Here is a 26,761-nt window from a genome sequence, read left to right on the forward strand (position 1 = left end):
GACTTTTTCTTTGAGGTAACACAAGATATTCCAGAAGTTACTCTTCTCTAACAAAATTAATTGTGCTGAACTTCTTTACTTCAAATTAAAACTAAAGATGCTTCTGATTTTAACCTGAATTAATTTATTTGTATTTTGATCACATAAATTTTTTTAAAATATCATCATTATCATTATTATTGTTATTAAATTTCCACATGAGTTTTTCCAAAGTTATATAATCCAAATTGTCTCTCTCCTTTCTTCCTTCCCTCCTCCTGGAGCTGACAAGCAATTCAATCTGGGTTATACATGTATTATCATACCAATTATGTTTCCATATTATTTGTTTTTATATATGAATGATCTTATGAAACTAAAACCCTAAAACATATACTCAAATAAACTCATATGCTTCCATCTGCATTCTTACTCCAACAGTTCTTTCTCTGGAGGTGGATAGCATTCTTTTTAAGTCCCTCTGAATTGTTCTGGATCATTGTATTTGCATTGTAGCAAACTCTATCACATTTGATTGTTCCACAGTATTTCTGTGTACATTTTCCTGGTTCTGCTTATTTCACTCTACTTCAGTTCATATAGATCTTTTCAGCTCTTTCTAAAATCATCCTGTTCATCATTTCTTAAAGCACAGTTGTATTCTATCATGACCATATACCACAATTTGTTCAGCCACTCCCCAATTGAGGGACATCCCTTTAGTTTCCAATTCTTTGCCACAAAGAAAGCAGCTATAATAAATATTTTTGTACAGACAGGTCCTTTACCATTTTCCCCAGAAACTCTTAAATTATTATCCAATTCTGAAAAATTTAAAGGATTTTGCTGTTATACAAATATAACAAGGCCAAGTATTCATTTACTTAGTTGTTCAGGATATGATACTGACAAAGCCTCAGATGAAAAATAGTAGGAAGTGTTAAGATATTGCAAAAACAATTATATTAAAAATTATATTAAATTATATTAAAAAGAAATTATAGCTTAACCTGCTGTGGTTAGAGAGATTTGCTATAAAAGGAAGCAGTAGACTGGGATGACCACTGTTATCAGCATCAGTGCTGGCCTTTGGGCCTAACTAACTCTAAGGACCAAGAACAACTCAGCACCTATATAAAAGGATAAGGCATTTCTTCAGTGCTTCCATAAAACCTAGTATATCTGATCAGATCCTTTGATTTAGGATTTCATTAGTTTAGGAAGCTTCTAGTAAGGGACTCCCTCTGTCAATACAAATCAACACTTGTTCTGCAACCTGGTCTTAGAATTGTGTATTGTCTTGGGATTTGCCTTCACTAGGGTCACACAGCTTTTGTATCAGAAGAGAGACTTCAACCTTGGACTTCTCCCCTTTTTAGTCCAGTTTCAGCTATACTGATTCACATGGTAAGAGCTTAATAAATGCTATTTCATTTATTTAATTACATAATGGCCTGGCATTTTTGGAAGATTTGGAGAGAGGTTAGAGAGACAAGTGGACTTTAGCTAACTGTGTATCATTAGCACTGTTTTGTTAAAAGGTGTGAGGAAGAACAAAAAAACACTTAAAAAGTAATTTTGTATTTATTTGAGGATGAGGTCATTTTTATTTATAGATTTTTTTTTTAGGGCATTATATACCAGTAGATTCAGTTCTATTGTCCAGCTTTCCTGGCCAAACAAACTTCCCGTTAATATCTCCTGGGGCTCTTCTTCTGAACATTCAGCTTGGCTTGTTGCAATCTGTAGTTTTAGATAACACAAAAACCATGTTCCAATGTATTAAACTTTTAACATCCTCCAGATTCAATTAATCTTATCTTTACAACTCCCAATTACAGGCAGTAATTAAGTGAAAGCATCATTGTAGACTAGGGATATTACATTAATCATCAGCAGCCTTGTAGCCATAAATTAGTTCTTTCCCAATCCTTTAGCATTTTCCCAGAAGGAACAGAATGTTTCATTTCCCTATTTTAAGGGACATTAATCCCACAAAGGAGCTTTGGATCGGGATTAATTTTTATCATCTTTATGTAAGTGATAAATGGTTACTTTCAAAGGATAATTACTAAGTTTTTCCAAGACAAGTAGAATTGAATTGTTTGATAATTGTATAGTTGAAGGTACCACCATTGCTTTGGTCAGAGGGCACCCAGAAATCCATAATCATATTAATCATTTCTATTCTGTAAGATCAAATACTATGTGATATTTTTTCCTATAATGTTTTGTTTTTTAAATTCCCAACTTGACTTAAATGACTCTAAAGCACGGAAGTATCTTTTGTATAATCGTTTCCTTCATTTTTCTTGCATTAATGAGTTGACATTTCCAGAGGAAAAACTGTTTAATTTCTGGTAATTTTTGGAATTCTTCTCTCTTAGTATTAAATTACTTATTGTGAAATAGGAAAAATGGCCCCATTTTCCTAAAATATCTGGTATAGGATTGAGCCCTGGACTAAGAAATACATGAAAACTATGAAATACATAACATGTTTAATTGTTCCTGCTTGAGTATAAAGAATTTTAATTGGCCCAATAGCCCTTTCTTTGAAGGAGTAGAATTTCAAAGGCTTGAGATTGATGGCATCCAGTTCTGGTTTTGTTTTAGTAAAGGATTCTAGCTATCTTTTCATTTGAAGAATCAGTTTTTATATCAGCTAAGGTTTCTTTCTTGGAATGGATATGAGTGTGGATGGAATGTATTCTCTGTATTATAGATTTAGTGCTTTTCCTTTAGATCTCATTTCTGAATGGGAACAGGAAAAAAGTCATATATATATATACATACATATATATATATATATATATATATATATATATATATATATATATATATATATGAAAGTGGAAGTTGGAAGGTAATTTCCAACTTCCACTTTCTTTAATATTCTTTTTGTTTTGTTTTGTCTTTTTATTTTAATGTTACTTAATTGGTTAATTTAGAGTATTTTTCTAGGTTTACAAAAATCATGTTCTTTTCCTCTCTTCTTCCCAACCCCCTCCCATAGCCGAGGCACAATTCTACTGGGTTTTACATGTATCATTGGTCAAGAGATATTTCTATATTATTGATATTTGCACTAGGGTGATGATTTAGGGTTTATAACCCCAAACATATCTCCATTGACCCATGTGATTAAGCAGTTGTTTTTCTTTTGTGTTTCTACTCCCACAGATCTTCCTCTGAATGTGGATAATGTTCTTTCTCATAAGTCCTTCAGAATTGTCCTGGATCATTGCATTGCTACTCGTAGAGAAGTCCATTATGTTTGATTGTACCACAGTGTGTCCAAGTCTCTGTGTAACAATGTTCTCCTGGTTCTGCTCCTTTCACTCTGCATCAATTCCTGGAGGTCATTCCAGTTCACATGGAATTCCTCCAGTTCATTCTTTCTTTGAGCACAATAGTATTCCATCACCAATAGATACCATAGCCATTCCCCAATTGAAAGGCATCCCCTCATTTTCCAATTCTTCATCACCACAAAGAGCACAGCTTGAATATTATTGTATAGATCTTTCTCCTTATTGTCTCTTTGGGGTACAAACCCAACAGTGCTATGGCTGGATCAAAGGGCAGACAATCTTTTAGCACCCTTTGGGCATAGTTCCAAATTGCCTTCCAGAATGGTTGGATCAATTCACAACTCCACTAGCAATGCATTAATGTCCCAATTTTGCCACATCCCCTCCAGTATATATTACTTTCCTTTGCTGTCATGTTAGCCAGTCTGCTAGGGGTGAGGTGGTACCTCAGAGTTGTTTTGATTTCCTTTTCTCTGATTATCAGGGATTTAGAACATTTTTTCATGTGTTTATTGATAGTTTTGATTTTTTTATCTGAAAATTGCCTATTCATGTCCCTTGCCTGTTTGTCAATTGGGGAATGGCTTGATTTTTTGCACAATTGATTTAGCTCTTTATACATTTGAGTAATTGGACCTTTGTCAGAGTTTTTTGATATGAAGATTTTCCCCCAATTTGTTGCTTCCCTTCTAATATTAGTTGCATTGATTTTGTTTGTACAAAACCTTTTTAATTTAATGTAATAAAAATTATTTACTTTTTTCTAACTCTTGCTTGGTCTTAATATCTTTCCTTTCCTAAAGATCTGACATGTATACTATTCTGTGTTCACCTAATTTGCTTATTGTTTCCTTCTTTATATTCAAGTTATTCGCCCATTCTGAGTTTATCTTGATGTAGGGTGTTAGATGTTGATCTAAATCTAATCTCTCCTTTTACTATTTGTCAATTTTCCTAGCAGTTTTTGTCAAACAGTGGATTTTTGTCCCCAAAGCTGGGATCTTTGGGTTTATCATAGACTGTCTTGCTGAGGTCACTTATCCCAAATCTATTCCACTGGTCCTCCCTTCTGTCTCTTAACCAGTACCATATTGTTTTGATTTTGGGTTTTTTTTTTTTTGAAAATTTTATTTAGTCGATTTAGAACATTATTCCTTGGTTACAAGAATCATATTCTTTCCCTCCCTCCCCTCCCTGTCCCCCTTCCCTTAGCAGATGCGCAATTCCACTGGGTTTTACATGTATCCTTGATCAGAACCTATTTCCATGTTGTTGATGTTTCCACTAGAATGATCATTTAGAGTCTACATCCCCAGGCATATCCCCTCAACCCACGTAATCAATCAGTTAACATATTGTTTTGATGACCACTGCTTTATAGTATAGTTTGAGGTCTGATACTGCTAGGCCACCTTCCTTCCCTTTTTTTCAGTATTTCCCTTCATATTCTTGATTTTTTGTTCTTCCAAATGAACTTTGTTATAGTTTTTTTTCTAATTCAGTAAAAATGTTTCTTGGTAGTTTAATGGGCACTAAATAAGTAAATTAGTTAGGGTAGGATTGTCATTTTTATTATTTTAGCTCGTCCTACCCATAAACAAAGCTTGGGATGAAAGGTCTACAAACAGAACGGAGTAAATTTGGAAAGACTTTTTTCTCCCTCCCCTTTAAGTTTCTCTATTGAGGAAGGTAGTTGATTTGAGCTACTTTATACTTTAGCTGTTCTCTCAATAGGGGGGATCATGCTGCGAGAATTCCTTTTTATTGGTGCTGTGGATTCCCTTTTGGGGGCAGCTAGGTAGCTCAGTGGATTGAGAGCCAGACTCAGACAGGAGGTCCTGGGTTCAAATCCAGCCTCAGACATTTCCTAGCTCTGTGACACTTAACCCCTATTGCCTAACTCTTACCACTATGGTATTGATTCCAAGATAGAAGGTAAAGGCTTAAAAAAAAATAACTTTTTGATGACTTTGCTTTGTCTTCCATTTATGGTATAGATTGCTACACCATTGCTTTAATCTAATTATGTAATATCAGTCACTATTTTCTGGTTTTTCTCTTCCCTTTTCTTCTAGGTATGCCATACCTCCAGAACATGGCAAGCGTCTAGAACGCCTGGCAAAAGGTAAGCACCTATGCCCATAGTTTTGCTGACATTTGCAAGACATTTTAGGTGTTATCTCTGAGAGGCAGGAAGGAAGTTTAAAAAGGCTGTTCTGTGAATGGCCTTTTGAGAGTTAATTGGGCAGTACTGTAACAATGAGCATAAATACAGCTTTTAGTATTTTCCTCCTAGATGATCTTAATAATATTGGGTTTAGAATGCATTATCTATAAGGAACTTTGCTGCTTTAAATCACAGATTCCTTTTTTCTTAGATGCATATATATTTTTAGTTATTATTACTATAAAGTTTATTGGTTAGATGATACACTAGATAGAATGCTGGATTTGGAGTAAGGAAGATATGAATTCAAATTTGACTTCAGTCATTTATTACTAGCCATGTGACTCTGGTCAAGGCACTTCATCTGCCTCCATTTCCTCATCTGTAAAATTAGGATAACAGTAACACTTCCTAGGGTTTTTCTGAGGATTAAATTAAATGATATTTTTAAAGCAATTTTCAGACACAAAGTGCTATATAAAATTAGCTATTACTCTTACTACTTAATCACATTATTTCAAGACTCATTTATCAGTTTCTTCAGTTTTATATATCTTCTCTCTGCAGCTAGTTTTGTAAGCCCTGGTATAAGGTAATTACTATTGTCCCATACTTATTTCTTTACTATGTAAACAACTCATGTAGTGCTAGGTCCATAGTAATTGACCTTTTGAGCATAGTTGATAGGGTGGAGAAGAATCAGAATACTGAGTTATTTAACTAAAATGCCTAAAAGGAGCCATAGTGACTTGTACAAACTTACTTAGCGAATGATTGCTACTGATCATGAAGGCCACTTCTAACTTTTATGTATGGCCACAAAACACACACACACACACACACACACACACACACACACACACACACACACACACACATACCTTCTTCCATAGACTATACTCCCTATTTACTAAAAATCTTCATATTTCTCAGAACAAAGCCTGTTATCATAATTGGGTCCATATAGAAATGTCTCAGTTCAATTTGTACTTTTTTTTAAAGTTCCTCAGAGTTCAGCTTGGACTGATACTTTAAATTCTTTCCTAAAGTTTGCTAGAGAACAGCCTCGTTTTGAGGACAGGGAAGGTTTTACGCCTCCAAATGCTTAGAAAAGACAAGAAAAAATTAATAGGAAATCAAAGTAGGCGTGGGTAGAATTTTGCAGATGAAATTCTGAATAGGCAAAATAAAAAAAAAACTAATCAAATAAGAGAAGCTTTTTACCCACAGTTAGCTGCTCTATCATCATTACTCTATTGCCATTCTTTTTTTTCTTAAGTAGAATCTTAAATTTCATAATATTAAATGGTTAGCAAACATATGATAAACATTTATAAACTATAGCGAAAGAAGAAAAGAATTATTATCTCCTGTCTAATACCTTATATGAAGGCCCTTCGATTGGTTCTTTGCCTTCAGAGTTGCTATGGTATAGATAGGGAAGCAGTGGTCACAGATGTAATGAGCACACTCACTATACCTTTATCCATATTATTGAAAAATATTAAACAGCACAAGGACAAGCACAGATTCTCTGGGCTTTTCCCACTGAAGATCTGGAACACTGACATACACTACTCTTTGAGTCTTTTGAGTCCATTTGTCCAACTAGTTCTGAATGCACCTAATTGTGAATTGATGCTTAATATTGTTTTCAAGGCAAAAGAGCAGTAAGGACTAGGCAATTGGAGTTAAGTGACTTGCCCAAGGTCACAAAGCTAGAGTTGAACCCAGCATCTCCCTGTCTTTAGACCTGGTTCTCTATCCACTAAGCTACCTAGCTTCCGTGAGATTGAAGATTATTGAGAGAATAGGAGAATGATAGAAGGGGCAATCTTCTGTAGAAGGCAGTATGGAATAAAATTACTTGAATTCACTTAAATATATTATTGTTTCTTTCAGAAATTCTTTAATTCCTCAGGATTAGCAAAACTCTTCCTTTTAAATCTGAAAAAAAAAAACTTTATTTTTGGCCTATCTAATGCATTGTGTATGTTTGTATTATGTATTTCCATGATGATGGTATATTTTTCCCTTTCTATACTATCTCCTTGTTGATTTTTTTCACTCCTGTATTCATTTTGTGGCGAATTTTAATCTTGGTCAGAGAGAATTCTCATGGTGGCACAGAGCTGATGAGAATTACTTTGTCATCTTGGCTCCACCCCCGGAAGTTGATAATGGCTTGTCTCATAATATGGTAACCTAATTATGTTCATGGAATTACCACTTGTTCTCATTGAATTTTATATACTCTCTAAGCAAGAAGGATTAGAGGAGAATAGATTTATAGCTAGAGAGTATCTGAGAGGCCATCTAGGCCAACTTTTTCATTTTATAGATATGGAAACTGAGATCCAAAGAAGTAATAATTGCCAGAGCTTAAATTTCTCCTTAGATTTTCAGACTCCAAATTCAGCCTTCATTTTTTTTTCTTTTTTATTAAGATGTGCATCTGAAGAGGGACCAGTAGTCTTTTTTGGTTGAATTTTTGTTCCTTCCTATTTGACTACAATAAACTGTTGCTTTTTTGAGGACTTTGCTGCCTCATTTGTTAAATATCCAAGCTTACTGCCTCTTTTCTATCAACTAATTGACCTGAATTATAGCATCCTCTCAAGCCAGAAAGATATAGCCAGGGCAGGAGAGTAATATTTAAAACAATTTAAATGGCTACTTTTTAGCATCTGAAGAAAATATTAAACCTAATGATTTATACCCTATTTAGAGATGATAGCCACATTTTTCCTGGCTGTTCTCCTATACACCTAAGGTGTGGTTAACAAAGTATTGACATACTCTCTACTGTTCAGGATATGTAGTACTTGCATGTCTTTTGTGTTCTTGGAAAAGTTTTTTCCCAACCAAACTTGTGGCCTTTGTTCCTGTTCATGCTAAGCAATGTGGAACTTGAACTTCAGGTACTGAAGCAGTTTGGAGTAAAAAAAAAACCCCACACATTCATACCCTAAGTATGCTTCATTTCTCTTGGGCTGTATATTTTTTTGTTTGCATTTTTTTAACCCTTGCCTTCACTTAGAATCAATATTTAAGTATTGGTTCTAAGGCAGAAGAATCACTTGCAGGTGACTTGCTCAGGATCACACAGCTAGGAAATGTCTGTGATCAGACTTGGGCGTAGGACTTCCTATGTCTAGGTCTGACTTTCTATCCACTGAGACATAATCTGTACCTAAAGCTGTATAGTTTACAGAGTTTTCCTGATGATAGTTCTGTAAGGTGGTATATTCATGATGAGTGATAGCTGACTTCATAATAAAGGAAATTTTACTCCACCTCCTTCAAGTTCTTCTATGATATTATGTGATGCTGACTTTGGGCTATCAAAGCCTTTGCCTTTTTGTCAAAGCTCAGACAAATCTCATCCAGCAGGAAAGACTTTGAGTTAGTAGTGAACTTTATACTGCCCGACTATCCTAGCTAAATTCAGTCAGTCAGTCAATAAACATTTATTCAGTACCAGAACTGGAGATATTAAGAAAAGCAAAAGACAGTTCATGCCCTTCAAAAGGTCACATTCTAATTGAGGAGACAACATGCAAATAATAAAGTACAGAGAATCTATATAGAGGATAATTGAAAATAATCAACAGAAGGAAGGCACTAAAATTAAGAAGGATCAGGAAAGGCTTCCTGATGTAGGTGGAACTTTAGATGGGACTTGAAGGAAGCCAGGAGGTGGAGATGAGGATGGAGAGTCACCAAGTGATGTATTTTTTAACCACATAACTCAGGAGAATCATTTACTAAGATTTGAATTTTTTAATTTTTTTTGCAAATTGTGTTCAATTCAGAGTAGCCACATGGATAGAATCATAGACCTCTTAAGAGTATTTCCTTATTCTTGGAAGCTCTTACCAAACAGATGAAAATTTCATGACTTTCCTCATCAAAACTTACTGGAGGAAAGCCTATTAGAACTTTTATAGAATTTTATTTTATTCTATTCATTCATTCATTCACTCATTTGTTTATCATGGTTTTTGGTGATACAACTGTAACTATTACATTTATTACATGCTATTTATTCCCATCAGTTGACTTTTTCATTTTCTTTGACACAAAATTTATATCATATTTTTAAAAAAAATTGTCCTGTGCCAACCAGCTCTTGGTAAACCCATCTCTATTTCTCTTCTTTGGATTAAATGAATAAATTGAAGAGAAATGGACACAAAATTTAGACCCAAAAGATTTACTATGGTGAAGTGATATTGAACTGTATTTATTTTTCCTGGGGTCCATTCATAGACTTTTAAGTAGAGGGATTTGTTTTGTTTTGGGGTTTTTTGTCTGTTTTCTTCCTCAAAAGACATCTTTTTAATCAAGATCTTGAGCTCCTAGCAAATTGCCATTTTCATTTTTGAAGTATCTATCAATTCATTTAGCACTGGAGAGGACCTTATGAGTTATTGAGACTGCTTTACTTTCTTCATTTTACCTCTTGGGAAATTCAGACCCAGAGAAGTTGTCCCAATTCACAAAGCTAGTGAGTAGCTGAATTTGGACTCAAATCTGAGAACGTCTCTTTCTTAGTCTAGTGTTTTCTCTCCTATATACATGCTTGCTTTCACATTCTGTGTGAGATAGTCATCATTACAGCTGTGTGAGAAAAAGAGGTTTTCTGATTTTTTTTTTCTCTCCTATACTGATTCTCAGTTCCCTGCAGACTTTGAATCCAAGGTCACTTTTAGTCTTCTAATGTGTCCACAAAACTGGGATTTACTGAGAAAAGTTTAGTGTCTGGAGAAAATATGATTTCAGTTGATTGAACTGGTTAATTTTTAAGGACACAGATTAAGCTAGACAGACTTTAGCTTTCTTTTTGTGTTTCCTTCCTCCTAGTTGGATTTCTTTTATTCTTTTTTAAAGCAGAGATGAGTAAAGGAGTAAACTTATGTATAAGCCTCTTGACTCTCCTTACTTCTAGCCACTCTCTTTGCCCGTTATCTTTCATCTACTAAAATGATCTTAATATGTGTCAACCACCTCCTTAAAAAAGTCTTTTTATCCTTAGTTTCTCTAAGATAAAATACATATTCAAAGCTTTTTAAAAATCTGGTCCAAACTCTTCTAGTTGAACTTGAATATTTGAATGAGCAATTTAAGTGTGCTTACTTTGTTCAGAGAACTGTATAAACCCTGGGAATACAATAGAAAAGTAGTCTGATCCTTGTCCTTAAGGTCCTTTAATGAGGGGAGACGTTGCATTTGGAAACTGCCAAATTAATAGTCCAGGACCTGGATTCTTAGGGTGCAGCAGCAAGGGAAGTCAATTTACATTTTCTATAATGGTATTTCCATGAATAAAATCATATCAGGACTTGGTAGTTGTGGTTACAGGACCTACAGAAACAGTTGCCACCCTGCATATTGCTTCTAGGGATGATAGCTGGTATATCCAGAGTAGGAAGCAAGACAGGTGATCTGGGGAGAAAGGGTAACTGCTGGCCTTATAGATTCTTGGACTTAACTGTCAGTAGGTTCTATGTTAATGTTTATTCCCTCGTCATTTCCCCCATTTATCTCTTCCCTTAGAAATGGCTAATTTTACTATATTATTCTTTTCCAATAGCTTCCTACCTCATATATATATATATTATATATAATTCTCTTTACCTGGAATGGACTCCATTCCTTTCCCCCTCAACCCTATGCCTCTCTTTTTTTCGAATAGGCAGGGGTAGAGAGGTCTATCTTTTTTTATATGCCTTCCATCCATCAAAGCTCAGTACTTCTTCATGAAGCTCTTTTCCCCTTAGTTCTCTCTTTTTCTCTTATTTTCACTCCCTTTCTACTCTCCTTGGATTGAATTATTTAACCTAGTACTCAGATGATTTGATTATATTCTTTGGAGAGATTCTAGTGCCAAAGGAAGATGCTATAAATGGTGTTTGGGAAATGCAAGATGAATGAGGTAGTAAAAATTCCCAAGTTAATAGTGATTCTAATAGTCTACTCTTGTGGCTAAATTTTCTAAGGCTTTGTTTTTAGGAGAATAAAAGTCAAATTATTTTGAGGAAGTTAAAAACAAAGCTTTCTTTGTATGTGTTCTTTGTAAACTTTTCTTGCCCTGCATCATTGGACTATATTATAGAGATTCAATGAAATGAGCTTGCGATTAATATGGAAAATGAATAGCTAAGCTATAAATGGGCTCACTGGGAGAGTTGTGGAGCCCATGGAGAGAACATTAATATGTTACCACGTTATTGGTGCTAATCACTTAAAATGTGCTTCTTTATTAGTAGCTTTAATGAGAGCCACTTAAACTGTGCATTAAAAAGAGAAACTGCAGAGAAGGACGACGGACTGGGTGGCAGGCAGTCATAATTCTAATTGAAATGCTTTTAGTACAAAAAAAAAGTTGCTGGATTCAGTAATCCTTTGCCCTTTTAAAAACATTCCCATTATATCCCATCAATCAGGTTGATTCTTCAAGATTGAAAGTATTCTCCCCACACATATACACACCCACTTTCCCTCCATTTTATTACCCAATTTGGATTGATTTAAAGCCTCTCCCAAAGTACATATACTGCCTTTGAGATCAGTGCCCTGCTATTGCCCAGCAACCTCTCTTGGCCGTGGGTAACCATGTTGGTACTGTACCCAGTGAGGCCTGCACATCTGCAGGTGAGCTTACTGTAACCCTAAGTCTGTAGCTATACTGTGAGTAGAGGCACCATATCCATTCTCTGGGTTAATAGAGTCTGTCTAGCATTCTCACAAAGACAGCCAGGGTACATAGAAAAGCTTTCTCTCCTCTTTCTTTCCCAACTGCACCTTCCCTCCCCAGTGATCTTTGGGTTTCTCTAGGAACTTTTATATTTTAACCTGGGAGAGGAAATGGGCTGAGGAGATAGGGACCTAATGACCTGCTCCTTCAAGAAGTACGCGTGCAATCTACAATTGGCAAACTGTTTTGCCAGCAGAAGTGTGGCATAAGGGCAATAGAGAAAGGACTAATGAGAAAGTAGCAAAAATCTTTTGTGGAAATTGTATTCTGCTCTGCTATCTTAAGGGAACTCCAAGGCAGCATAGAGGAAAGGTATAGACTAGTCTACTTAATTTGTATTCTTTTACCTTTCAAACTTTCAAAAGACCCTTAAGCTTTCAAATTGTATTTTCTCTCCACCATCCCATAGAGCTTCTTCTCCATCAGGGACCATATAAAGTCAATGTACTGTTAAAACCCAACTTACTCATTTAGAAAGGAAGAATTTTCTTAATGGCCTCTAGGTGGCACTGTGGAGAGAGCACTGCTCCAGGAATCAGAAAATTCTGAATTTAAATGTAGCCTCAGACACTTAAACACTATGAAACTCTTCACAGATCACTTAACTTCTCTTTGCCTCAGTTTCCTCATCTGTGGGATGATAATAATAGTACCAACCTTGGGATGTTGTTGTTAGGATCAAATGAAATATTTGTAAAGGGCTTAGTCCAATGCCAACATTACATAAATGTTTATTCCCTTGCCTTTCTTTGGTATATGTCTAAAATTGCAGGGGTTTTTTTTGAGGGTTGCAGACTTTTGAACATGAATTTGTTTAAACTTTAGCAGTAAGGGGCAGCTAGGTGGCTCAGTGGATAGAGAGCCAGGCCTGGAAATAGGGGATCCTGGATTCAAATCTGGCCTAAGAACACTTCTTCTAGGTATATGACCCTGGGCAAATCACTTAATCCCATTTGCTTAGCTCTTACTGCTCTTTTGCCTTGGAATCAATACTTCCTTAGATTTAGCTTTGGGTACAATACCAACGTGTCTACCTACCACCAAGAGTTTAGAAAAAATAAAAAAGAAATAAACTTTAGTTCCAAAGTAACTTGAAAAAGCTCTTAAATTAAGAGCCAAGAAAATTCTAGTATTAGTAACTTGTTGGTTCAGATATTAAAGACACCCTCCAAATTAGTCCTCTTTAGAAGGAAAATGTATAGGTACATTCTGAAAATAACTGTCAATCATACTCAGTTCCCATATAACCTGAATTTGGAGGAAAAATGTAATTGAGCTTCAGACCAATGTAGTACACTGTAAACAAAACTCATAATATTGTGAAACCCTGATTTAATGTTATCTAATATTTTTACAGAGCCAATTAATAGTGTTAGACTAATATACTTTTACATATGTCAAAGTAACCATATTTGAATACATTTTAAAATTTCTTAATGTCACAAGTCATTCACATAATTTAACTTAGAAAACATTTATTAAATATCTATCATGGTCAAGATGCTATGTTTACTGCTGGTAAGAGAAAAGTAGACACAGCAAAGATCCTTCTGTCAATGAACTAATTTGAAGTTTTAAAAATAAGAAATATGACAGAAAAGAAAATGTGATAAATACTAGCAAAGCAGATTAGGAAAGAGAAAAATCTTGTTAAAATGAAGTCATTTCTGTTCAGAGTTGGGCCTCTATTCAGAGTCAGGAGTGGAAAAGGAACTATGCTAGGAAAGGGATACTTTGTCAGTCATAGTAGAAGAAAAAATATTGTAATAATCCTCAGTTTAAAGGTCACCTCCTAGGCAAGAATCTGGGACAAATCTGGATTCAAATCCCACCTCTGACACTTAGCTATGCTACAAGAGCCAAATTATTTACATTCTTTAAACCTGTTACCCCTCCTGTAAAATGTTTGTTGTACCTACATCATAGGGTTGTTGGGAAGATCTTCAAGTTAGGATATATAAAGTATTTGGCAAGTCTTTAGTCAATCAACAAACATTTCTTTAAAGTGCTATATAAATGTCAGCTACAGTTTAAGAATGTGAAATAAGAATGGCAAGGAGAAAGAAACAGAATAGTACAGTTTGGCTGAAAAACAGTATTTGAAGGGGAAGAAGTATAATAAAGACATATACCAGAATGAATATCTAGGCAATGGCCAGTTAAGTTTTGTTTATTATATTGTCTGTCATTGTAGTTCTTCATCTGACAGTTACTGGGGTAAAACACTACAGTGTACAACAGCAGCAACATTATATTAGTAACCTTTAGGCTGTTGGGAGGCTCTTGGACGAAGGGAATATAGATTTAAGGAAAAATCAGTCGTATATACCAGAATACCCAAAGCTCCTCTCTTTCCCCTTTTTAGTGTTAATGGCACTCTAGAGAAGAGTTTTTTTTTTTCTCCCTCCTAAAACTAGTTTGAGGTAATTGACTCCTTCTTCCAAAATGTTAATGTGAAGTTTATTTAAAATTGCACTCTTCTTTTTCATCTAAGAGAAGACTGAAGATGGATGCATGATGCTATTTTTCTTATTCAAGAACTTTTCATTCTGTTAACTTGAGACTTTTGAATAAGGATTATAAGTTAGTCCTATTTGGGAGAACTGACTATACTGAACATGCCTTTTCTTTTGTCCCCCCTTTTCTCCCCCAGGGTTTTTCCCTGGAAGTTCTCAGGGATGTGATGCCTTTCTCCGTCACAAGATGACTCTCATTTCTCCCTCCATTTTGAAGAAATACAGCATTCCTTTTGATCGGGTATGTACATAGAGTTTAACAAAGGGTATGTGAATTGATGTTGGATCTGGGAGCTGGATGCTTGTATTCAGAAACTTTTGTGTTTTTTTTCCTTTTGTAATGGAAGTCAGTTTGTTTTTTCTAGTATTACAGTATAAGTAATTTGCTGTGTTAAGAGTGATTGAATGCTTAAAGACCAAATCATTTTGACAAATATACCTAGTTTGTTGCTCAATTTTTGGTTTATTTGAGGCTCATGGTGTATTCCTGTAATCTCTTTTTCTCTACTATCTTAAATGTTTAACTTTTTTTTATGTTCCTTTGGGGTAAGACCCCCCTGCTCCCCCCGCCCCCCCACTTTTTTTTGGCCTTTGTATCCTCAGTATGTGTTGCAGAGTCTTGAACTGCATAATTGCTCATTGGATTGAATAAAAATTGTTACTTCTCTTCCTCCTGTAGTTATGGTCCCAGGATTTAGACAATTGTGATGTAATTTTCTGTGTTTATGTCACTCAGTGTGTCACTTATTGAGATATTGGGGACATATGCCAAGCCAAGCACAGCTTTATTAATCCTTGAAGGAACTTGTAAATCCTGCAGACAAGTATGTGTATATCCAGTTAACCTTTTACCATTCCTTTGTCCAATCCTCTTTGCCTCTTTTTATCCCCAGCAAGGTCTAATTCTCTTTACAGGTCTATTGCAAAAGTCTCCCAAGTAGTCACTGCATATAGATGATAGATTTCAAATTCCCCTTAGGGTCCTTTTAATAATTATTAGCTTCCAGTTATTTCCTGTATATTCTTATGTTATACTTCCCAGTGTAAACCTCTGTGCTGAAACAAGGTGGGTCCTTTCCTATGTCTTAGTGGTATGGTGTCCTGGGATTAAGTTGATTTTATGAATTTATCTTCAAGTTAAGCAAGAATTCTTTCTTTTTTTTTAAACCATCTTCTATCTTGGAATCAATATTATGTATTGGTTCCAAGGCAGAAGAGTGGTAAGGGCTGGGCCATGGGGGTTAAGTGACTTGCTCAGGGTCACACATCTGGGAAGTGTCTGAGGCCAGATTTGTACCCAGGACCTCCCATCTCTAGGCCTGGTTCTCAATCCACTGAGCCACCCAACTGCCCCTGAATTATTTCTTAATACAGGAGAAGTAACTATAGATCTACTCCAGACAGACAGATAGTTACAGAACCTGGGATTTCATTGGCATAATGAATTTCTAGATGGGGAAGCTCCTTCTAATAATACAGGTCACTACTTTTTCTGCAGCTTCCTTCCTTTATGGCCACTTCTCTATTGCCTTTCAGAATATATTCTGGATAGATGGAAGGCCTTAGAGACAGGAAGACCTGGGTTCAAGATCTGACCTGACACATAGTATTGGCTGTTTGACCCTAGGCAAAGGACACTTAATCTTCAGTGCTCAGAGCAACTCTCTTAGAGTAGAAATTGCAGACCTGTATTATTAAGTTTCCTTACCTTGATAGCAATGGAAGCATAAGGTCTCTTTTCTATCTTTCTGTCTCTTTTCAGGGAGAAAGTTAAAGGAAATAATTTTTTTTAACCCATACTGTCTGTTTTAGAATTGATACTGAGTATACTTAGTATTGATTCTAAGGCAGAGGAGTGGTGAGGGGTAGGCAATTGGGGTTAGGTGATTTGCCCAACAGCACACAGTTAGGAAGTATCTGAAGTCACATTTGAACCCAGGACCTCCCATTTCTAGGCCTGGTGCTCTATCTGCTCTGATACCCAGCTGTCCTAGTTTTCTTTTGCTACTTCTCTGAAATTAGGAATCAGTTCCTTCCCTATCTTGAACATCAATTCATAAAGCTAACTTAATCTCTAGATACTCAGCCATATATCATTATTATGCTAAATCTTGGCTTAGGTTGGTAGTTGTTGAAATCAGGTCCTCTTTGTATATCTTACTGAGATCAGTACTACATGTTACTGGGAGACAAAGCCCAGCCCTGAGTTAAAAGCTCACAGGTTTCTTTGAGAGAATGTATCACCTGTTTAGAAATAAAATCTCTTGGCTTTCATAAAGTGTGAAGACTGTGAGCTTATTCAATTTACTGCTTCAAAGGTTGTTTCACTTTTCCTAGTGAAAAGGCTTTGATAAATGAAGTTTGAAGTGAAATCATCTGATTTTAAGATGATCTTGCTATTGCTGCAGTGGGAAATTAATGGGATACCAAATGGCAAAGGACTAGTAAATTTAGTTTTTGCTAAATCTCAGTTTCCTGGTGGATTCAGCACCTTAAAACTCCAAAGTGTCTCACTTGAAGATTGGAGTTGGCTATTTTTCTCTGGAGTGGTGATTCAGATTGGTCACTGGTATACAAGTTGGGGAGTGCCCTCTTTTTCTTACTCTTATCTTTTACTCTGTTCTCACTTCTTTATCCTCTCTTTCTTTCTCTCTTCCCCCTTATATCTTTCTTCCACAAAGGAAAGTTACATGGTATTGTTGATAAGAGTGCTGCCTTTGGAAACAGAAAACAAAGGCTTTTAGCCCTTCATCCTGTTATGATCTTAGAGCAGTTATTTCTCTTGCTTACTATCTTCAGGACAGAGGGAAATAAGTGAATTTTTAACTCCAAATTAAAAAAAAAGTTAAAAAAACTTTCCTATAATAGAAGAAAAATTTTTTTAATTATTAAAAAAAATAAAAAACATCTCTTTGGATTTTGTTCTTATTCTCTCTAAAAAGAATGGGTAGGACTTGATAACATCACATAGATCCTTTTTGACTTTAAATTATTTGAAGCAAAAGAAGCATAGGAAACACTGTAAGAAGTTGTCATATTGCTCTGAGACTCTGGGAAATTCCTTTCTGTTCCCTGTTGGACTTTCCTCTAGTGTAAGAAACTTTACAGGGTATGGGTTCAAACTTTAAAGCTTTATTTAGTACCCAAACAGCAATTCAAAGCTAGAAGGCTTAGCTTTCAGGCTAGTGTTTCTCACAGTCATTCCACAACAGAGATGCTTATCCTCTGAATAGGCTTGAAGTTAAAGCTCTCCTGATTCAGAGATGTAGCCTAGAGGCCAAGCAGTCATAGACAGTAGTTTCTCTTGAAGATATTTTTGAAGCTTCCTGGGAAGAACAGTTTGTCAGGTACAGTTCTGTGATCATACCCTGGACTCTCCTCATTCCACTAGCAAATGGGAAATTATTTCTGACAATTCAATCGAACACCCTCCAGCATTAATGGATGTGATGGGGATTGGTTCTTTTTGTCTGGGCCAAAATTCAGGATACCAATCCCCAACTATTATTTGTATTTGTCAGGGAGTGGAGCATTCTGATTCATGAAATGCCTACTGGTTCTCTCATCATTCCTCATTTCTATCTTGAACATCATTCATACCAAACCCTGTATAAGAAAAAACTCATTCTTGAATAGTAGTTATTTTCCTTGTTGATGTGTGTATTGGAAAATAGTGTTTTTCCAAATGGGATTTTTACAGATTAGTAAATTGGGCTGTACTGTAAAATGATTCAAAATGAACAACTTTAAGGACAGCTAGTTAGCCCAGATGATGGAGCACAAGGCCTGGAGTAGGGAGGACCTGGGTTCAAATCTGTCCTCAGACACATCCTAGCTATGTGACTCTGGGCAGGTCACTTACCTCCATTTGTCTAGAATTGATACTAAGACGTAAGATAAGGATTTAAAAAACAAACCAAAAAAACCTTAGAAGAACCTTCCCTCTTACTAATTGTTGAAGAAACATTTTTCCCTGGAGAACCAGGTTATGTTTTCTCTTCATGTATCATTTCCTTTTTTCTCATAAGCTTAACAACTTTGTCTTTGGAACACAAAAGTATTTGTGAGGTGATTATCTCTTGTTATATCCTGGCATTGTTCCTAAATTTTTAAGGAACATGAGTAAATTAAATTTTCGTTCATATTCAAGGGAATAGGAACTTCTTAGGAATCTTTTAGCAATATGATTAGATTCTAGCATTGAAATTCACTGAAAAATCTTTCAAATGAGTGAATATACATTCTTATTTATAAATCTTTCAAATGGTAGCTATTTCTTTGTGGGGGGAGAGCAACATCAGCTTTTAATAATTAAAAATGCTTATTTCTGTTATCTACTATTGATTTCTTTATTCTATAAAAGCTTCTGGAAGTCCCTAAATTCTGTGCTTTTTCCTTGAATGACATTTTCATCCAGCATCCTTTCACTCATTATTACTTTTCTGCATGGCCAATCCATCATTCTGAGCACTTTCTAATTTATTGTTGGAATAATGTTGAGAGCAATGACATGGAGGATGTATACTAGTGACTTGAAATGAAGACCCTAGGATATATATATATATATATATATATATATATATATATATATTAACAGAAACATAATCTTGCCTTATTAACTTAAAACTGTTCAGTTTTGTCTTGATATGTGCAAGGGGTTGAATGTGATAGGCCTAGTGGGGAAGATTGCCATGAATAGCCAGTCCAGTTCTGGGTACATTCCTCACACATGACTCCCCTCCCCTCAAAACACAAAGAAGGGTAGAGTTTTGCTCTACAATTGTGTGCAAATTTACTGTGACAAAGTAAAATAATTAAATTTATTGATTTATACAATTAACTTTAAAACTTCTTACATCTCCAAAAAATGTTTCATAACATTTGGTTGCAAGCACTTGTTTTACATAGTTTGGCTTTTGGTTCACAAGATTTGACACACATTCTTTAATTCTTTATCAAACCACATATCAAATCAGTCCTTTTTCATCAGTTGATTTTTTTCCCCCAAGCCTGGTCCTGATAATAGCCCATAGTTTTTCAATGAGGATGAAATAAGGTGAGTTCTTAAGGTATTAAGACATATTTATTTCCAATTCTTAAAAGAATTTCTTAGTGACCTGTGTTTTGATACAAGGCTGTAATATAGCATTCTATCTCCTTTTGGGGATTGCTGTAGTTCAGAAGCAATTCTTCTCAGGAAATCAGTATATTTATCAACATTTAACATGCCCTCAATAAAGACAATTGGTATAAAAAGTCCCCAAAATTGTTTTGGGGGTAGATGTTTTAACCATCTGATAAAGATGCTCAGATTTTATAGTTCACTTGGACCTTTTCTGTTAACAGTTTTGATATGTGTTTGAATTAAAAAATGAGTTTCCTCATTAAAAATTACCTTTTTCAACCATCTGCATTCCAGGTTTTGCATTTTGCCCATGATAAGCAAAAGATAATTAAAAAAAAAAAAGCCTAATCTTTTCACTATTTTTTCAACTTCAAGAACAGTACAGTGTTGATTCAAAATCAATAAACTCAGTGCTGGAGGTACAAAAAAAAGGCAAAAAAAATAGTCTCTGCCCTCAAGGAAAAATTAATCCAGCTCCCTCCCAGTGTCAAAGCTCTCTGGAGCTTTTTGCTTGTTTTCTGAGGATTAATTTGACCTCATTTCTCACCTAGGTGTTGGTTCCCTATAGAACTGATTCTATTTCATTGTGGATTTCATTGACTTGGCAATACCTTTTGCGAACACATTATATTTCAGACAGTTATTGAAGTGTCCTCTCTTAAGAACTGCAACTTTGTATACTTCCTTGGAATAATAGATCCGTTCTTAAAACCACAGAATTTAAAACAATAAAATAGAACAGTGAAGCTTTCCAGGTTGAAAATGCTTGATTTCCCTATACCAATTGTAGCTGCAGTATCTCAAACAGTTGTTAAGGGTGCTTTTTAAGACCTACAACTTGTACATACTTCCTTGGAGCAATATCCATTTTTTTAAACCACAGAATTTAAAACAAAAAGGGAGAAAATGAACTAGAAAAATTCTTAACTGTCAGAGGTACTAATTAAAGAAGGGAAACTAGCTCAACACCGTTTCATCTGGTCAAGGTTAGATGTCAGTCTAGTAATCAATGTTACAAATTTAACCCTATATCAAAGTAATTGCTTCTCCCAAGTAGCTCTCACACCACTCACAAGAGGAATTTCAAATTTTCTGATGGGGACAAACAAAATTTATATTAAAATATAATTGTCCTCATTCCTAGAACATTGCTTGATCATACAGGTAAGTTTAGAAATAGCAGTGAAATAAAATGTAGACTTATAGGTAATAGCCTATGATCAGTTCTAGGGGAAGAGGAGGGAATGGAGATCTGAAGTGAACAGCAAATATTTGTTAAACTTCCACCATATGGTAGGCATTGGGAAGATGAAGCCCTAAATATCAATCCTATACTCAAAGGACTTAACTATTTTTGTCAGTATTATAAGTAATAAGTGAAAGACTCTTAAAAAATACATTCATAGGCTTTAACTTTATCCCCGCTCTTAATTTTTCTGAAGGGTGTTGCTTCTGCCACATGATATTGTCACCTGGAGAATTTTCAGAATAGAAATTAGAATAGGAATATTTTTTCTCAATTGTCAATAATTCATTATCTGAAAAGAAATACATTCTAATATCATTAATGATCAGTTTATTCTGTGTAAGTTTTGATTTTTGATTCTTATTATAGGCTTTTTGACATTATTTAATATGAACTTTTGATTTGTGTTAATTGCCTAAATGAACCAGTTTAAACTGTGCTTGAATTGCTTTCTTGCAAAAGTCATTAGTACTGGAAAGAATCTGCTTATGATCACTTCCTGAAATCTTAAAATTGAAGGTTGAAGAAGTATGGATGCTAAGGAGAAAAATCCCATTTTAGAAGCAAGAGTATATCAGGAGAAACTAGAATATCACTCATTTTGTGGCTTTTAGTCTAATTCCTATCTTCACCAGAAATGTCTTGAACATCCTTCTCCCCTTTATCTCACTTCTAGACACTTGCTGTGCTTAGAGGCTAAAGGTGCTTAGCTAACAGACTGACCATAATTAATTGGGTACCGGTTCAGAATAGGTTGATATATGGGTTCAGAATCCAGCGAATGGGAAAATATCCTAAAGTATAGTATCAAACCTAGCATTTTTTTTTGCTACTAGGAAAGTACCATCTTAGAGTTAGAATGGAACTCAGAAAACCTTTAGTGTAGTCCATCCTGTAACTGACCAGGACTCCCTTTTATCAGACCCCTTGACAAATATAGCTTCAAGTTGAATACTTCTAATTTCTCTTACCTTTCCTCGCCACTGTCATTTCCCATCCCCATTGCACCTGACTGAGAATAATTAGCCAGGGGAAATGTTCCCTTCCCCCTTCCCCAGATTTTAGACTGCCCACACCTCAGGGAGTGAAAAGCCATTAGATTCCCCTAACCTTTTGGCTTCCCAGGTTATCAGGTAGAATTGGATACATTTACACACCTCATTAGACTGGTTTAATTTTGTCTTTACCCATGGTCTAATCTGTAGCAAGGATGCCAACATTTTGTTGGGATTTTAAGTTTTATCTAATGAGTTGGATGCCTGTTAATGTGGAACCTTTGAAGATGATTTTTTTTCTGATCTTTTTGAATGTTCTGCAAATAGCAGTGTAGTTTTAAAAACTTGAGTTGATCATCTTTGTCCCCATGGGTAATGGATTTTAATAGATATTTTTGCCCCTTCCAAAAACAACAGTTTTGTTTTAGGAAAATGAATTGGAATACTTGACAGGAGGGCTGATAGCCTTCTCTGTAATTGATACAGATTTATGACTGGCTAGGACTCTGACTCTTTAAGAGTAATGTGATAATTTATCAAATGAAAATTATGAAGTCTTAGTCTAAAAAGCTAGGAGCATGAAAATAGAACAGTGGACTTCAGGAGATAGGCATTTGCTGCAGAACTCTAGTACTTGAGAATTAGGCCAAGTCATTTAACTTCTGTGAAGCTTGGTTCCACCTCTCTAGAATGAAGAGACTGGATTATATGGGCCCTGAGATCTTTTTAATCTCTAAATCTATTAGCCTATGATCCTGTCACTTCAAAGTTCCAATTTGATTCTAGTGGAACCTAATAAGGACACGAAGTAAGTATGAGGGGGATAGCAAAAGATTCCTCACAATGAACAGTGATGAGTGACCAGAACTTCTGTGTAGGCAACATATCAGTGTAAGTCAGGATCATTTCCTCAAATATGATAAATAGCTAATTTATATATAATATTGTTGTACACATATATAATATATATAATATATAATATAATATATAATATATATAATATATATAATAAATAAAATAGCTTAAATATAGCTATCAATATAGCTTAATGGTCTACTGAGCTCACTGGAGAAATTTGTTTTCCTCCAAAGGAATACATGGGGTCATAGATTATTGGAAGTAGAGATTCTTAATGATCTTTAATCACCTCATTTGACAGATGATGAAACTACCAGAGGAAAAAAGTGACATATCTCAGACTATATTGTTAATTAGTGGTAGATCCAGAGTCAGAGTCTGTCCAGTTTTCTTCATACCACTCTCCTTCATAAATTTATTTTAAAATAGGATGTTATGTATAAAATTATATTTTGTCTGACATTTCTTTACCTTTGAATTTTCTGGTCTCTGATCTCATCACATCAAGCTCCACCTGCTGTTCTCAGTGATTAGGTCTAGTCCACAGGATGAGAACTCTACCAGGAACAGAATTGAAATAGATATAGACAGCATATACTTGTTATGACCAGTTTTGAATTAAAAGTTCTCATCCATTGACCCCTTTTGTCTTCAGATAACTCAGGAGGCTGGAGAGTTTATGATTACTTTTCCCTATGGATACCATGCAGGATTCAATCATGGCTTCAACTGTGCTGAGTCAACCAATTTTGCCACACTGCGGTGGATTGATTATGGCAAGATGGCTACTCAGGTAAGCACCTGTCCTTATGAAAGGGCTTTAATCAAAACCTCTTTTTAACTCTAATGTTTAGACACATGCAGTTGAAATGAAACCTGAACTTAGACACAGAAAAACTGGGTTATAATTCTGGCTCTGTCTTACTACCTGTAAATTTGAGTATGCCGTTTCCTTCATTGAGAGCCTCAATTTCCTCATCTATAAAATGGACACCACAGTACTTATAATACTTGTGTGCTTCACAGGGCCCTTTTGAGAGTCAAATGGCTACATCCCTTTTAAAAGGCTTTAAAAAATGTAAAGTTCTATATAAACACTAGCTATTCTTCCTGTGCTAGGAATGTGAGCCTGGGAGGACTGCCAAAAACTGGGGTGGGGTGGGGGGTTGTACACAGTGTTTGTTCTGTTATAGAAATTGGATTCATATGGTCCTTATGAAATCTGCATAGAAATTGTCCTTCATATGGCTTTTCTTAATGTTTTCAGACAGTTTGCTCCCTGAGTTGTGGTAAGGACATGCATGCGGTTTCTGTTGTTTTACAGAGACCAAGATAACTGCCTCCTTCCTTTTAGCCACTGTTTTTCATTAAGTCCACAAAGGGGAAGATAACCTATTTGTTCATTTTCCTCTCCCTATGGCATGGATGCTTTTTGTATTCTTGATCATTTCATCCCTCTGACCTAATCACCTTAAAAGTATTTTTTATATTTGCCATCTCCTCCCAGCCAGACCAGCCTTCATAGGGCTTTCATATCCTGCTCAGGCTCCTCTTACTTCTTTCTGATCAGGGAGTTGTTCAGTGTTGGATCCCCTTCCTGAAAACATGAGAAATATATCTGTTATTGATATATTTTAGGGCCTGAAAATTGAAGGAATTTGAGTTTTAATTAGTCAGTTGGGCTTCTGGTTATGTCTGGAGCATGGAAAAGTAGAAGGAGAATAATTTTCAGAGCAAGCCCCTGGACTCAAATTCTGTCTCCACTAGATGACTTTGGGCATCTTCCTGGGCCCTCACTTTATTTGTAAATTGAGGGCTTGGGCTAGGTGACCTGAGGCTACTTGTATCTCTAAAGCTATGATGCTGTGATTACTTGATGATAATCAACTTTCGTTATACAAGTCCTTTTCTCTTCACCTCATAATTTTTAAAGTAAATTTTATACTTCAGTATATGCAAATAGCAATAATATACATCTTGAGTTAACAAATAAGAAATAGCAAAATAACTTAAGTACTTTTAAGAGTTTAGGGCTTCAGAATTGGAAGAAACCTTATATATATATTCTAACCCTAGCATTTTATGGTTGAGAAACTGACCTTGCAGGATATTAAAATTTAAATCAACTTAGCTGACATCATATGACTGACTCCAAGGAGCAAAACTCGAATGAGTAAGAGCCTCTGTCCCCAAGTCTAGTGGTCTTTTTTCAATACCATGTTGCCATCGCTATTTGTGACCTTTTGAGTTTTGGCTCTGGATATAAAAGGTTTTGATGAATTTCTACTTTGTATCCTCATATTTCATATATTATGTATCTGTTTTTTATCTTGACATTGTATTTCCTCATTTCTTTCTCTTGCCATTCATTATATGTGACATAATTGTGTTCTATTATATTGAAATTTCACAATTGACTCTTTCTACAATTGTAAAACTCAAAATTTTCTTCCTATACTTTGTCTGAATCCTTTCTTTGCTCCTGTCATGTTCTACATTGTTTTACTTATTGGCATACCCCTTACTTACCCTTATGTTTTAAGCTCTTGCAGGGTAGAAATGCAGTCATAGGATTATAGAATTTAGAGCTAAAAGAAACAAAGAACACCCTCCTTATTTTACAGATGAAGAAAAGTAGATTCAAGGAATTTAAGTGACTTAATGGCAGACCCAGATCTTCTGTTCTCTAATCTAAGTCTTTCTAATACACAGTGTCATTTTAATCTTTGTATTCCAAGTGTTTAGTTTAGTGCCTTGCCATGTAATAAGTTTGGTGAATTATGTTATTGAATCATCATGCTAAGCATTTTGTTTATATTATGCTATTTGTTACTTATTTTCCTTCTGGTTTAGAACATTTGGTAGTAGTAACAAAGATGGCAGGTATCACCTTTACTGTATCAACTTAATAATCTTTTATGACTAAGTAGGTCTTATTGCTATCTCTTTAGGTAACTGAAAGATGAAGTTATTAACTCGTTTATTTTTCTAGTAATTTGCTGTCCATGGACTCAGGGTCCCTATTAATAGCCAACAGACTTTACATTTGAATTCTATACTTTTCAAAAACAAATTCTTCTTAACTTTGCAAACATAAATTTATAGCTTTTTTTATTGATAGTTTGAAGACCATATGAAACCACTTGATGGGAATTCCATTGAGATTGGATCTTACCTTGAATGTGAGAAGTTTTCACACTGCCTCATCTTGTTCTGACAGACTTTACTCTAGGCCCTGCTCTCATGCTGTCATTTTCTTGTACTGGGCAAGAATGTTTTAAAATTATATACATGTATGTTCCAGAAAGATTTAGCTGGTGGGCAGATAATTAAAAACCTATAAACCTAAAGAACCTCCCGAGATACATGACCCCTATTCTGGGTTGGTCTTTCGGTTGAGAATACAGTAGATATTAAATTGATAGATAGTATATGTTCTCTGGTCTCCATTTATCATGATTAGGAATCTTCCACACTAAAACTCTCACTGGTCTCTTTTTCTCTGCCCATGACTGAATTCAGATATTTTTGACACACATATGTCATTTCTCTAAAAGTAAATGGAGCTAGAGAGAGTCATTGTGGCCATTGGAAAGATCTGTGTGTGACTACATGTACTTCACTCACAATTGTTTGTCATAGAATGATAATACTATCACAGTTCAGAGAGAAGCACTGTTCACCAAGTTTCCCATCCTTCTATTATCCAAATTTGTTTACTGTCCTTGCCAAAGATTAGTCTAATTAACTCTCCCTGTCTTCTTATGGCTCTAGAAATAATGTTGCTCATGAAATTCTGGT

General features: G+C 35.3%; 1 protein-coding gene across 5 annotated transcripts in view; it reads left to right on the forward strand.

Annotated features, from left to right (window-relative positions):
* Positions 1 to 26,761, forward strand: part of KDM4B (lysine demethylase 4B) — a 308,063-nt gene that overhangs the window by 172,493 nt on the left and 108,809 nt on the right. For all 5 annotated transcript variants that reach the window (XM_001375298.5, XM_007488942.3, XM_007488941.3 and 2 more), the window contains exons 6-8: positions 5,369 to 5,418; positions 14,874 to 14,977; positions 23,616 to 23,753. In XM_001375298.5, the coding sequence (XP_001375335.3) occupies positions 5,369 to 5,418; positions 14,874 to 14,977; positions 23,616 to 23,753 (292 nt within the window). The remainder of the gene's footprint in view (positions 1 to 5,368; positions 5,419 to 14,873; positions 14,978 to 23,615; positions 23,754 to 26,761) is intronic.

This window comes from Monodelphis domestica, chromosome 3 (genome assembly GCF_027887165.1).
Source record: "Monodelphis domestica isolate mMonDom1 chromosome 3, mMonDom1.pri, whole genome shotgun sequence".
In the NCBI taxonomy this organism is placed as follows: Eukaryota; Metazoa; Chordata; class Mammalia; order Didelphimorphia; family Didelphidae; genus Monodelphis; species Monodelphis domestica.